The sequence below is a fragment of the Branchiostoma lanceolatum genome, chromosome 12 (assembly GCF_035083965.1).
Source record: "Branchiostoma lanceolatum isolate klBraLanc5 chromosome 12, klBraLanc5.hap2, whole genome shotgun sequence".
In the NCBI taxonomy this organism is placed as follows: Eukaryota; Metazoa; Chordata; class Leptocardii; order Amphioxiformes; family Branchiostomatidae; genus Branchiostoma; species Branchiostoma lanceolatum.
The window spans coordinates 18507305-18521032 of NC_089733.1; the positions used below are offsets into that span (position 1 = coordinate 18507305).

Genomic DNA, 13728 nt, shown 5'->3' on the forward strand with positions numbered 1-13728 from the left:
AACCCTTACCTGTAAAATCCAGCTACAAAATATCAACATATCCTGGAAAAAAGCCCCTTTACAGCTACCTTTACCAAGGGTACCAAACCTATTTCCATGGGCTAAAAGTTGGCCTTCTGCGCCTGCGCCAATTACCGGTCTGTCCCCTGCTAGGCCCCAGGCTTTGAGAATTGACAAATTTCAATCACTTCACATAGTGCGAGAAAGAGTTGCCAAACACCATACCAAGTTTAAAAGATCTCTGACCTGGAATGGTCCCCTGGGAATACTTTGGGAGACAGGTGTCAGAGTGCTTTCCTCAGAGCTGTTTCAGTGGTCTGAGGCAAATGAAAGGTCTCATATTATTTAGAGAAAAGTGACAGTAACAGAAGAAAAAGTTAAAAGCTGCTAACCCTGGCATTAGGAGATTACTCTTCCACACTTAAACCATCTAAAGTTGTATTCAAAAGCTGCCAGGATAGACTTTGAAGCATTCAATGACACCGCACACTGCACTGTCACTAAAGGACATAAAATCTCTTTTAAATGGCCAAAAATCACTAAAATGGAAGAATTTGTAAATAAACCTGACTCAAATGAGTCAGCCATGACTCAAATGAGTTAGGTGAGGGCTAACTCTTGGCTACCAAGCCAATTTCTGGGGAAATATAAGCCCCAATGGCTCACCTGACCCCCCCCCCCCCCATGCACTCTCAGTATTGCACTCTCATTACATGCTTCAAAGTCAAACCCAAAGCTTTTAGATACAACTTGAGGTGCCTAAACGGATTGGGAGCAGTCTCCTTATGCCAGGTTGAGCACCTTTTGGCATTTTCCCCTCTATATGTCACTTTTTGCTCAATGATATGGGGCCTTACCTTAGCCTCAGAATACAGCTATGGCCCTCCTGACACCTGTCTCAAAAAGTACTCCCAGGGGACCATTCCCAGGGGAATGGTCTCCGGGACATTTTTGAAACTCGCGGTCTTGCCCGACAACTCTTCCCCACATCACGCGAAGTGATTAACGGCTGTCAATCTTGAAGCATGAAACCTCGGCCAAATGCTGCAGGCCACAGAACAGTAATTAAGCTTCCTATCTTAATATATGGCAATCATGTAAGAAAGAAGCTGTCAAAAGTCACCTACCAGAGTTTTAGTCCATGAAAAACATGCATTGGCAGGGCTGTCAGGCCCCCAAAGTTTCAATCTAGAGCAAAATTTCAACTTTCTAATCGGCGGAACCCCTACGAATCCGAGCCTGTTTACCAAAGTTGACCTCTGACCCCCTTCTCCACCTGATAATCACACAAAAACAGCAAACTTTGCAGGCCTACAGACACCACAAACATGGATGAAAGTCTGATTTTTCAACTTAATAAGAAGGTAAAAACCCTTACCTGTAAAATCCAGCTACAAAATATCAACATATCCTGGAAAAAAGCCCCTTTACAGCTACCTTTACCAAGGGTACCAAACCTATTTCCATGGGCTAAAAGTTGGCCTTCTGCGCCTGCGCCAATTACCGGTCTGTCCCCTGCTAGGCCCCAGGCTTTGAGAATTGACAAATTTCAATCACTTCACATAGTGCGAGAAAGAGTTGCCAAACACCATACCAAGTTTAAAAGATCTCTGACCTGGAATGGTCCCCTGGGAATACTTTGGGAGACAGGTGTCAGAGTGCTTTCCTCAGAGCTGTTTCAGTGGTCTGAGGCAAATGAAAGGTCTCATATTATTTAGAGAAAAGTGACAGTAACAGAAGAAAAAGTTAAAAGCTGCTAACCCTGGCATTAGGAGATTACTCTTCCACACTTAAACCATCTAAAGTTGTATTCAAAAGCTGCCAGGATAGACTTTGAAGCATTCAATGACACCGCACACTGCACTGTCACTAAAGGACATAAAATCTCTTTTAAATGGCCAAAAATCACTAAAATGGAAGAATTTGTAAATAAACCTGACTCAAATGAGTCAGCCATGACTCAAATGAGTTAGGTGAGGGCTAACTCTTGGCTACCAAGCCAATTTCTGGGGAAATATAAGCCCCAATGGCTCACCTGACCCCCCCCCCCCCCCATGCACTCTCAGTATTGCACTCTCATTACATGCTTCAAAGTCAAACCCAAAGCTTTTAGATACAACTTGAGGTGCCTAAACGGATTGGGAGCAGTCTCCTTATGCCAGGTTGAGCACCTTTTGGCATTTTCCCCTCTATATGTCACTTTTTGCTCAATGATATGGGGCCTTACCTTAGCCTCAGAATACAGCTATGGCCCTCCTGACACCTGTCTCAAAAAGTACTCCCAGGGGACCATTCCCAGGGGAATGGTCTCCGGGACATTTTTGAAACTCGCGGTCTTGCCCGACAACTCTTCCCCACATCAGGCGAAGTGATTAACGGCTGTCAATCTTGAAGCATGAAACCTCGGCCAAATGCTGCAGGCCACAGAACAGTAATTAAGCTTCCTATCTTAATATATGGCAATCATGTAAGAAAGAAGCTGTCAAAAGTCACCTACCAGAGTTTTAGTCCATGAAAAACATGCATTGGCAGGGCTGTCAGGCCCCCAAAGTTTCAATCTAGAGCAAAATTTCAACTTTCTAATCGGCGGAACCCCTACGAATCCGAGCCTGTTTACCAAAGTTGACCTCTGACCCCCTTCTCCACCTGATAATCACACAAAAACAGCAAACTTTGCAGGCCTACAGACACCACAAACATGGATGAAAGTCTGATTTTTCAACTTAATAAGAAGGTAAAAACCCTTACCTGTAAAATCCAGCTACAAAATATCAACATATCCTGGAAAAAAGCCCCTTTACAGCTACCTTTACCAAGGGTACCAAACCTATTTCCATGGGCTAAAAGTTGGCCTTCTGCGCCTGCGCCAATTACCGGTCTGTCCCCTGTCGGTTTGTACCTTCAATATACTACAGTACATGTGTAATATATATTCAATTGACTCGTAACTTGTGGCGTTCGCGTGGCGTAATGGTTAGAACATTCTGCTGTCAAAGGGGACCCGAGGTCGATCCCCGGGTTGCCCCCTGACATGTCTGGACATGCGCCCCGATGTTGTCGCCCTTGGGAAAGGCCCACATTTCCTCACTTCACTCAGGTGTAAATGAGTATCTAGCATTCGTTAGGGACGTCCCTGGTTCAATGTTCGCGGTTTTCGCGGCGACCATTTCACCGCGAACTTAAAACCACCGAGAACATTTTTGCCCAATGCTCTAGCAGCATTTTGCCTTAGCGCGAAATAAAAACCACGCGAACTTAAATGCATTTACATTACAATAGACGTTGAGAAAGGACAACAACAACAATAGAAATGGTGCACAGATCGCGAACTTTTTTTCGTAGATTTGAGTACTCTCACCTCTCAAATAAACGTACCGGTACGTTTATTTTTTTTCGCCAATAGTTCCACCCGGTACGTTCTTATTCTAGACGGTACGTTTATTATTTTTTGAAAAATTGAGGCTTTGCAAACCAGGAATCCCCCTAAAATCGTAAGTTAAGGTTTTTCTGCCCATATTTCCCCGGTATTTTTGCTCGTAATTCGCTATTTTTCGGCCTACCGGCGTTGATTTTCTCGCCGCTTTGACGGCCTTGTGAAAAGTATCCTGGCGGCACTCGTAACATATCGGTCGATATCGCTATGACGCCAGAAAGTAAACCGGAAAATAAGACGCGACATTGACATTTTAAAATACAATTTTCATATAAATAACTTTGATAGTCTTTGTTTACATCGTAAACCAAAGCACGCTGATCAAAAACGTGTGGAGTAGGGTGCTCGCCTACACAGGGAATAATAATTTCCTGACCACTATATCCGTAGTATCGGCAGCGCGGCGGAAGAATTATTTGTTCGCAGAAGACATGTAACACGTTAAAACAACAATCATAACTTAACTTCCCTTGTGATATGTGTTTTGAGGCCACAAAATCTCTAAAACGGCAGAAATATGTCCGATATGATTCGGTAAACAATAGCGCGAAATCGCGAAACATGGCCGCCACTCTCAGGCATGGCGACAGTAAAACTAGCAGCATATTGCGTAGTGCGGATACCGATCTTTAAAATGATACCTGAAACGCATGGAAATATTATATTTTTTGGGCAACGATAGACACACAGCGCCATATTTATTTTCAGAGGGTTCATTTTTTTTTTAAATCGTAAGATTTTCCCAATTTTGGCGGTTCATCGCAGGTTTCTAGTGTCAACACGTAATGGGTAACTTCTTAGTATGTGCGGTCTGTGACGTTGAGCTACTTTTACAGTCGATCTCTGTTCAATATTGTGGGATTTACCGCGGGAACTCGAAATCCGAGCGTCTCACTTTGTTTTCGACGCTATGGAGCAAAAGTTTATAGACATATTTCTTCTGTGGAAGGACTGTGTTCATATTTGTGTTTTTTTGTGGTTGATGTCTTTAGAAAATATGATCAGGTACATTTAACTTTTAAAAGTACTCTGATGATTTTTGCTATATGTCACTGATTGTCAGTCATAATAAAATGATATAACAATTTTCTTTGATCACTTGCTTCAAGTTCCAAGTAGAAAAAGCATGTATCATGTACATTTTCACTTGTTGAATTTGAAAGCACCGTGGCCCCCGGTTAGGGGTCATAGTGGGGAACCTATGCCCAATTTTTCAATATTACTATTATATTTTACGAAGAGGCGAGGAAGATCATCATGATTTGAACAAGCTATGGACAGTTATTCTGTTCAATATCTATATACTTAATAGGTATGACATACCTATTAAGTATATAGATCGTATGGCATAATTGACTAAATATAAGTTACCTACCTGCTTATTATCTTATTTCCCTCTGACAGTGACAGTTGTACATGTATGGACACAGTTTACCTAGCCTCGACTGTCGATTTTTGAAATTTTCCGGGGGGTACTTTCATTCCAGGGGGTACTTATATTACATTTTGAAAATTTGTCGGGGGGGTACTTCTATTCCAGGGTGTACTTCTATTTGAGAGGTGAGAGTACGCATGTGCAGTGTCAAAGGTTAAGGCCCCTGGCTGTTGCTGTCTCAACCATTGTCTCGATTTGCGTAAAAAGCCCAGGCGGGGTTTGTTTACGTCTCAGGGGCCTTTACCTTTGACACCGCACATGCGTACTCAAATCTACAACTTGGATTATTAGCTATAATGGGTCCACTATTTTCACACAAAAATTGTGTATGTAAGATACGTTGCCTGTGTCTTTTTGCCGGTTCCTAAAAATAATTGATTTTTCTCTTTATCTTCATCATGGCGAGTTTCCCTTACGATGATTTTTCTCATCATTTTAGAGATGGCGGAGTTAAGATGTGGACCTCCTCCTGTTAAAGAGCTTCAAACTGTGAACGAGACGCACATCAAAGAGGAGGAGACGGGAGACACTGGATGGCAACAGACCCACATCACAGAAGGCACGGGATGGCAACAGACGTGCATCAAAGAGGAGGAGACAGGAGGTACCGGATGGCAACAGGACGAACAAGAGAACGTGCTGTGCCAGGAAAGGCACAGTGAAGACCCGGAACCCTACGATTACTTCAGCGCAAACCTACGGCATCCTTGCAACGAGACTTACAACAGTTTGGAGAAGACAACAAACACGGGACGACAGCGGGACGAGGAAAATGTCGTTCCAAGCAACGAAACGTGCGGTTTAAGAGCAGAAATGGAAGAGTCCAGCTGTGAGCTTTCTCCTGGAGAACTGTGTGTTGGACATCCTGGGAATGAGAGTGACTATCCTGGGAAGAAATTGGATCACCCTGGACACCCTGGGAAGGGAATGTGCTGTGCAGAGGACAGCAGGGAGACCCAGACAGATATGGGCCTGCAGCAGAAAACGTGTGATGTGAACTTTTCCCAATCTGACAACAATTCAACCTCACAGGTACAGGGGAGCAAACGCAATATGGGAAGGCCTTTGGTCAAACACACTGTTGAGAAACCCTACATGTGTGGGGAGTGTGGATATAGGACAGCTAACAATAATCACTTTTCCCAGCACATGAGAACCCATACGGGTGAAAACCCCTACAAGTGTGACCATTGCGACTTTTCTGCATCGGGAAAATTTAAGTTAGACCGCCATCTAGCAAGACACACTGGTGAAAAACCCTACATGTGTGGAGAGTGTGGGTACAGGGCGTCACAAAAGTCTTCCTTATCCCGACATATGAAGACCCATACAGGAGAAAAACCCTACAAATGTGACCAGTGTGACTATTCGGCTGCACGGAAATCCTCCTTAGATGAACATAGAGCAAAACACACAGGAGAAAAACCCTACAAGTGTGACCAGTGCGACTATTCCGCTGCACGGAAACCAACCTTAGACTACCACAAAGCAGCACATACCGGTGAGAAACCCTACATGTGTGGGGAGTGTGGGTACAGGGCGTCACAAAAGTCTTCCTTATCCCGACATATGAAGACCCATACAGGAGAAAAACCCTACAAATGTGACCAGTGTGACTATTCGGCTGCACGGAAATCCTCCGTAGATGAACATAGAGCAAAACACACAGGAGAAAATCCCTACAAGTGTGACCAGTGTGACTATTCGGCTGCACGGAAGTCCTCCTTAGATGAACATAGAGCAAAACACACAGGAGAAAAACCCTACAAGTGTGACCAGTGTGACTATTCCGCTGCACGAAAACCAACATTAGACTACCACAAAGCAGAACACACCGATGAGAAACCCTTCATGTGCGGGGAATGTGGGTACAGAGCAGCTCTAAAGGCTAAATTAGCACGACACATGAGAAACCACACTGAAGAAAAACCCTACAAGTGTCAGGAGTGCGGGTACAGGACAACTCAAAAGAACCACTTATCCCGACATATGAGAACCCATACAGGAGAAAAACCCTACAAATGTAACCAGTGTGACTTTTCTACTACATGGAAAAAGTCGTTAGACGGCCACAAAACAAAACACACTGGTGAGATGCCCTACATGTGTACGGAGTGTGGGTACAGGACAGCTATGAGATCCCGCCTATCCGAACATATGAGAATCCATACAGGAGAGAAACCCCACATATGTGGGGAGTGTGGGTACAGGGCAGCTAAAAAGTGTGACTTAACCATGCATAAAAGAACCCATACAGGAGAAAAACCCTACAAGTGTGACCAGTGTGACTATTCTGCTACACGGAAATCAACCTTAGCCGACCATAAAGCAACACACACTGGTGCGAAACCCTACATGTGTGGCGAATGTGGGTATAGGGCAACTGCAAAGTCTGGATTATCCAGACATATGAGAATCCATACAAGAGAGAACCTTTACTTGTGTTGTGAGTGTGGGTACAGGGCAACTAAGAAGTCCGAAATATCCCGACATATGAGAACCCATGCAGGAGAAAACCCCCACAAATGTGACCTGTGTGACTTTTCTGCTGCACGGAAATCCTCCTTACATGTCCATAAAAATCGAAAACACACAGGTGAGCTACTGTACACGTGTGAGGAGTGTGGGTATGGGGCAGGTACGAAGTGCGATCTATCTCGACATATGAGAACTCACAGGGGAAAAACCCTACAAGTGTGACCAGTGTGACTATTCTGCTGCACAGAAGTCCCACTTGAAACGACATGTAGCGAAACACTTGTGAGAACCCTACATGTGTGGTGATGTGGATACGGACAAGCTCAGAACTTATCCAGACATTTGAGAACCCATACAGAACCTTGTATAGATATATGAGAACCCATACAAGATAAAGGTTCTACAAACGTGACAGGGGCATTTGCATACGATCCTAACCAGTTAATGACTTTGACATGTTCACTCGGTTTTTCCAGTTAGATGTACTAGTACTATTATTATTCGGTCTACCAGTTCATTTTAGCGACGCTGAAGAAGAGTGATGTATGTAACTCGAAGCGTCCGGAAGTACATCTCCTAATTTTATCCAGTTGTAGAGTTTGAAACAACATCAAACAAAACATGCATATGCTGGTGCAAAAGTACGAGGTAATGGCTTCATTCGCACGCTGGTGAGAAACCCTACATGTATGGGTACAGAGCAACTGATTGGTATGCGTTGTTAAAAAAAAAATAAGAGCTCATACAGGAGAGAAAATGTGTGACCAGTTTGACTTTTCTGCAGCACGGAAATCTAAGTTAGAACAACATGAAGCAGTACCCACTGGTTATGAACCGTAGTACTGCATGTGTGGCACGTGGCAGTTGACAGGTCTACCTTGTCTGTACACAGCAAAACTACCCTGTAGGAAATGATTCAGATCCAGACATATCCATGCAGGCTTGCGAGGATTATGACTAATGTGCCCAGCAGGGTGACTTGTAATGAAGTTTGTGTAAAATCGCACCTTATACTATATGGGGATGTAGGTTTTGCACCTAGTATAGTTTTAGTGATATGATATATTGATGTTCCCAAGTATGCAAATCGAAAATGATAATTGATTATTTGATATTGGCGTTTGAAATACAAATTTGTGATGTAAGATTATATTGCACGTTTTCGTCGCATTTTATCAATAAAAGTGGTTGAGAGTACATGGCCTGTAATTTGTCTTGTTCTAAACGATCTGGACGTCAAAATTACAATCCTACTTTGTGGAACATTATGATGTTGAACAAATCAAACGGTGTTTTGTCTACTAGTATTTGTTTGTCCAGTTTTCCTTTCAAATGCTGAAAGTTATGTCGATTACTCATAGGTGCAATATAACTATAGCCGCTGGAGGGAGCTTTTCGTTATTCTGTGTCTCATTATTGCCGTAACCTTAGCCATCATATTTTAAATAGTCATGAAACATACAGACATGAATTGAAAAATGATTTAAAACGTTTCACAAATATTGAATGATAAATGTAAAGATTAAAGATACGAGTAATCAGCACCGAGATAACCCGAGGTTGGCGACACAACAAAAACGATGACAAAGTAGAAGGCATGACAAAAACGCCTAAAAACACGTTAAAAACCAGCCGAAACCCTAGCTCTGCTTGGAGAGTAATGTATTTTGGCTTGAGACATACATAAATTTACAAATGTTTCTACTAATTCTGACTGCCTGGCGAGAGAGGCCTGGTCGAGACTACACAACAGCCCTCAGGGTTTACATTTCTAAGTGCAAAGTTGCTGTAGGAACTGCGGTGTGATACCAAAGGTCATAGCCATGATGTACCATTGAAGAAAGTAGCACTAGACGGAACTGGAAGTTTGAAATATATCATGATTATAACCGCTTTTGTTGAAATGAAAGACTGGACTGTTTGTGAGTTTTGCGCAATTTTTGTTGTAGTATTTTTGTTGTAGTATACACGAACAAACCTGCTAAGGTGCTGGCAGAAATAAAATACATCAACTGGAGCATCAGGGGAGCAAATTTACCTTTGACCCACGTCGCGCTCACCTCTGACCCCACAATACGACGGAAGGACAAAGGCAACCTCGTCACGGAAAAAAAATCACAGAAAGCAGGTAAGACTTAGAACTCAGCATCCAAGTATATTCTGGTAGCGAGTGTAAGAATCTAAGACCATTTCTGTGGAAAAGGGATCGCAGGAAGACGGCGATTTATAGGCCTTTTCCGGATGTGAATATTGTATAGCGAAGGGGGAGGGGGGGCAGACTTTAAGTTTTGTTTCAATCTCGTTTCAAACCAGTTTGGTAACATACCATTTCTTTTCAGACCAGTTCTTGAAGGTTGAAGGTCGAAAGCTTATTCGAATAAAATACATAATAGTCCATAGGACCAAAATGCGTATTTCATAACAAAAATTGCTCATAAATCACAAGCACTGTCCATTATCACCAACATCAGTGGAATACATACTATATACATACTCATTAAAATTGGTCAGAATCTGTGCATCAATATCTACATCTACATCTATACATTGTGATGTGATAATATGATGTGATAATATGATGTGATAATATGATGTGAAGGGGAGGGAATGGTTCTGAGTCACCGGTGTTTACCATAGACGAAGAAGAAGACGATAGTAGACGGGGGGGGGGGGGGGGGGGGGTTAAAATGCTGTTACATTTCATTTAATTTCGATTTTAGAGGGATTTCTGGTTATCAAAATCCTAATTTAAAAAATATAATAATAAACGTACCGTCTAAATTAAGAAAGTACCGGGTGGATTTTGAGGCGAAAAAAAATAAACGTACCGGTACGTTTATTCGAGAGGTGAGAGTATATCAATGTCTGATTATTTGGCGAGAAATTCCTGGTTATATGGGTAATATATTTTTGATTACTGTGTAATCGATGGACATAGTATAGTTAAGATTTAGTTGTTTTAATCATCTGACTGTCTTATAACGCTTCGTGAAACGATTCTCTACACTGAATTAGTGAATACGTTTTATGTGATATTGAAACTACTGCACTGCATTTAGCCCATGTGGGCAGGAAAGTGCAAATAAAGATCATTGTCATTGACCATTAAAGGGAGCGTGACACGTGACCGTAATAGAGACGGGGGTGACGCAAATTATCTGTCACGTATGACCGCTACGACGGTCACGTGTCTCTGACGTCACGTTCCAGGAGTAGACGGGCCCATTCCGTGGACAGGGTTGACGGAGACAAATTTGGGTAGGTCCCAATTCCTTCTTGTGTTGGACACAAGTTTAGTCCATAATTCAGAAATAAATGATTGCTTTTAGATTTACCATGTATAATTTGTCGCATACTCCCCCTTACAGAGCAGAAATGGAAGTCTTCAGTTTTGAACATTTGACTGGAGAACAGTGTGCTGGACATCCTGGGAAGGAGATGGACCCTCCTGAATATCCTGGAAACGAGATGGACCCTCCTGAAAATCCTGGGAAGGAGATGGACCCTCCTGAACATCCTGGGAGGGAGATGGAGCCTCCTGAATATCCTGGGAAGGAAATTGATCCTCCTGAACATCCTGGGAACGAGGTGGACCCTCCTGAAAATCCTGGGAAGGAGATGGAGCCTCCTGAACATCCTGGGAAGGAGATGGACCCTTATGAACATCCTGGGAAGGAGATGGACCCTTATGAACATCCTGGGAAGGAGAGAGGTAGCAGCGAGATCCAGACAACAGACGTGGGCCTGCAACAGGAGAGCAAAAACAATATAGTAAGGGGTGTGGTTAAAAACGCTGGTGAGAAACCCTACATGTGTGGGTACAGGACAACTCAAAAGCACCACTTAGCCCGACATGTCATGACCCATACAGGAGAAAAACCCTACAAGTGTGACCAGTGCGACTATTCTGCAGCACGGAAATCCACTTTAGATGACCATAAAGCAACACACACCGGTGAGAAACCCTACATGTGTGGGGAGTGTGGGTACAGGGCAGCTTACAAGTCATACTTATCCAAACATATGAGAACTCACACAGGAGAAAAACCCTACAAGTGTAACCAGTGCGATTTTTCTGCATCGAAAATATCTAACTTAGACCGCCATCTAGCAAAACACACTGGTGAGAAACCCTACATGTGTGGGGAGTGTGGGTACAGGGCTACTCAAAGGGGCACCTTATCCCTACACATGAGAACCCATACAGGAGAAAAACCCTACAAATGTGACCAGTGTGACTATTCTGCAGCACTGAAATCCACTTTAGATGACCATAAAGCAACACACACTGGTGAGAAACCCTACATGTGTGAGGAATGTGGTTACAGGACAGCTTACAAGTCATACTTTTCCAAACATATGAGAGCTCATACGGGAGTAAAACCCTACAAGTGTGACCAGTGTTTCTATTCTGCTGCAGATAAATCGAATTTCGTCAGACATATAAGAAAGCACACTGGAGATAAACCCTACATGTGTGGGGAGTGTGGGTACAGGGCTACTCAAAGGTACCACTTATCCCGACATATGAGAACCCATACAGGAGAAAAACCATACAAGTGTGTGGAATGTGACTATTCTGCTGCAAGTAAATCCAGCTTAGATGAACATAAACGAAAGCACACTGGTGAGAAGCCCTACATGTGTGGGGAGTGTGGGTACAGGGCGCCTTTGAGAACTACCTTGTCCCGACATATGAGAACTCATACCGGCGAAAGGCCCTACAAGTGTGACCAGTGTGACTATTCTGCAGCGCACAAATGCACATTAGACAGACATCTTAAAAGCATCCACAAATGTATCGGTACAAGTGAACTGCCAAGCTGAACTAAGCAAGAAAGACCTACGGGTTTATAAACGAATTCTGTTCATTGATTAGCGTGACTATTTTGCTGCACAAAATATCTTTAGCAACAATAACCATACCTTTTGTATCAGGATTGGATATTGAAATATATTTCCCCTGGAGCTCATATTAATAGATCTAATTTATCTTCATGCAACTAATATCGATATCATTATTGGAAATGGGGATTAATGTAACTGTCATGACGTGTCCCTGAGCGTTCATGCCACCGAGTGCTGAGAGCTATTGGTCAAATTTCCCTGCTTTATTAAAACCCTTAAGCTGCCAGGTTTTTTAGCCAAGTAAAAATCAAAAATGTTTGACCCCTGACCTCCCTCACGAAACCCGCGAAACACCCGGCGGCGCTAACTCCCCTAACTTCCCGGCTTCGCGCGCTACACGCACGCAAAGCTGTTTTGTTCTGGGGAATACTCTATCCCGGTTATAACCGGGTCCAGCACACAAGGCATATTTATGTATCCCTAGTTAAGTCGGGATTGGCAGCTTAAGGGTTAACTGACTTTCTACTGACTTTCTAACGACTATGACAACTGTACATACTATCGTGTACGTATATATGCAATAGTCTTACTGTACTTAGACCGTTGTTATTGATTTCAGTTGTATTGTCTTTGTCCCTACTTTGCCCTTTGCGAGGGCAACAAAGATAATGATGATGATATTGTCGTAGCCGCAGGTAGCCCTGGCTGTGCGTCCTGAACAACAAAACCTAAAAACAAATGAACTAACTGTAGACAACTTGCTACTACAACGGCTTTTAAAAGTAGAGTTAGTTTCTGTGTATGTGTAGCCTGTTGTACCTGTATGTAACCTGTGATAGTTCACGACTCGGCTCTGCAATGTCTTTTTTTGATACTAGTACATAAAAAGAAAAGAAAACCACTGCGAACATGCGGAGCTTTACAGTACCACCGATTGCCTTATTTGGTATGATAAACAGTTCCATCAGGCCGTGCGCACACATGAAGAAACCAGATGTGGATCACAAACACCAGTATCTATTACTCAATTCCCGGAAACACTTCAAAACATACTGCCTTATTTGGTATGATGACTATAGCCCTACCACGCAAGCAGAAGGCAGATGTGATCATAAACACCAGCATCTATTACTCAATTCCCGGAAACATTTCAAAACATGCTGCCTTATTTGGTACGATGACTATGATCAACAGCCCTACCACACAAGCAGAAGGCAGACGTGATCATAAACACCAGTATCTATTACTCAATTCCCGGAAACATTTCAAAGCATATTGCCTTATTTGGCAATGGTATGATCAACAGCCCAACCACACAAGCAGAAACCAGACGTGGATCATAAACACCAGTATTTATTACTCCATTCCCGGAAACGGTCGATTTCCAATAAACATGTACATTACTGAGTGTATGGTACAGCGCAACCGCCGACAACTGCTGTACGCAGCAGTTTCAGAAGAATATTTCATCTAGTAAATGATGTGCAGAGAGCGACGCCTTGCATATGTGATATCCTTGGCGTATTATTACATA

At 43.0% G+C, this 13728-nt stretch overlaps 1 protein-coding gene across 1 annotated transcript; it reads left to right on the forward strand.

Moving 5' to 3' along the window:
• Nucleotides 1-5426: 5426 nt before the first annotated feature.
• LOC136445828 (zinc finger protein 721-like) lies at nucleotides 5427-12458 on the forward strand. The gene is made up of 2 exons (XM_066443971.1): nucleotides 5427-7564; nucleotides 10715-12458. The coding sequence occupies exons 1-2, from the start codon at nucleotides 5682-5684 to the stop codon at nucleotides 12171-12173; spliced, it is 3342 nt and encodes a 1113-aa protein (XP_066300068.1). The 5' UTR covers nucleotides 5427-5681; the 3' UTR covers nucleotides 12174-12458.
• The last annotated feature ends 1270 nt before the right edge of the window (nucleotides 12459-13728 follow it).

Coding starts and splice junctions, on each gene's coding strand:
- LOC136445828 (XM_066443971.1), top strand. CDS start 5,682: ATGGAAGAGTCCAGCTGTGAGCTTTCTCCTGGAGAACTGTGTGTTGGA. Junction 7,565..10,714: donor AGGGGAAAAACCCTACAAGT/GTGACCAGTGTG, acceptor TCCCCCTTACAG/AGCAGAAATGGAAGTCTTCA.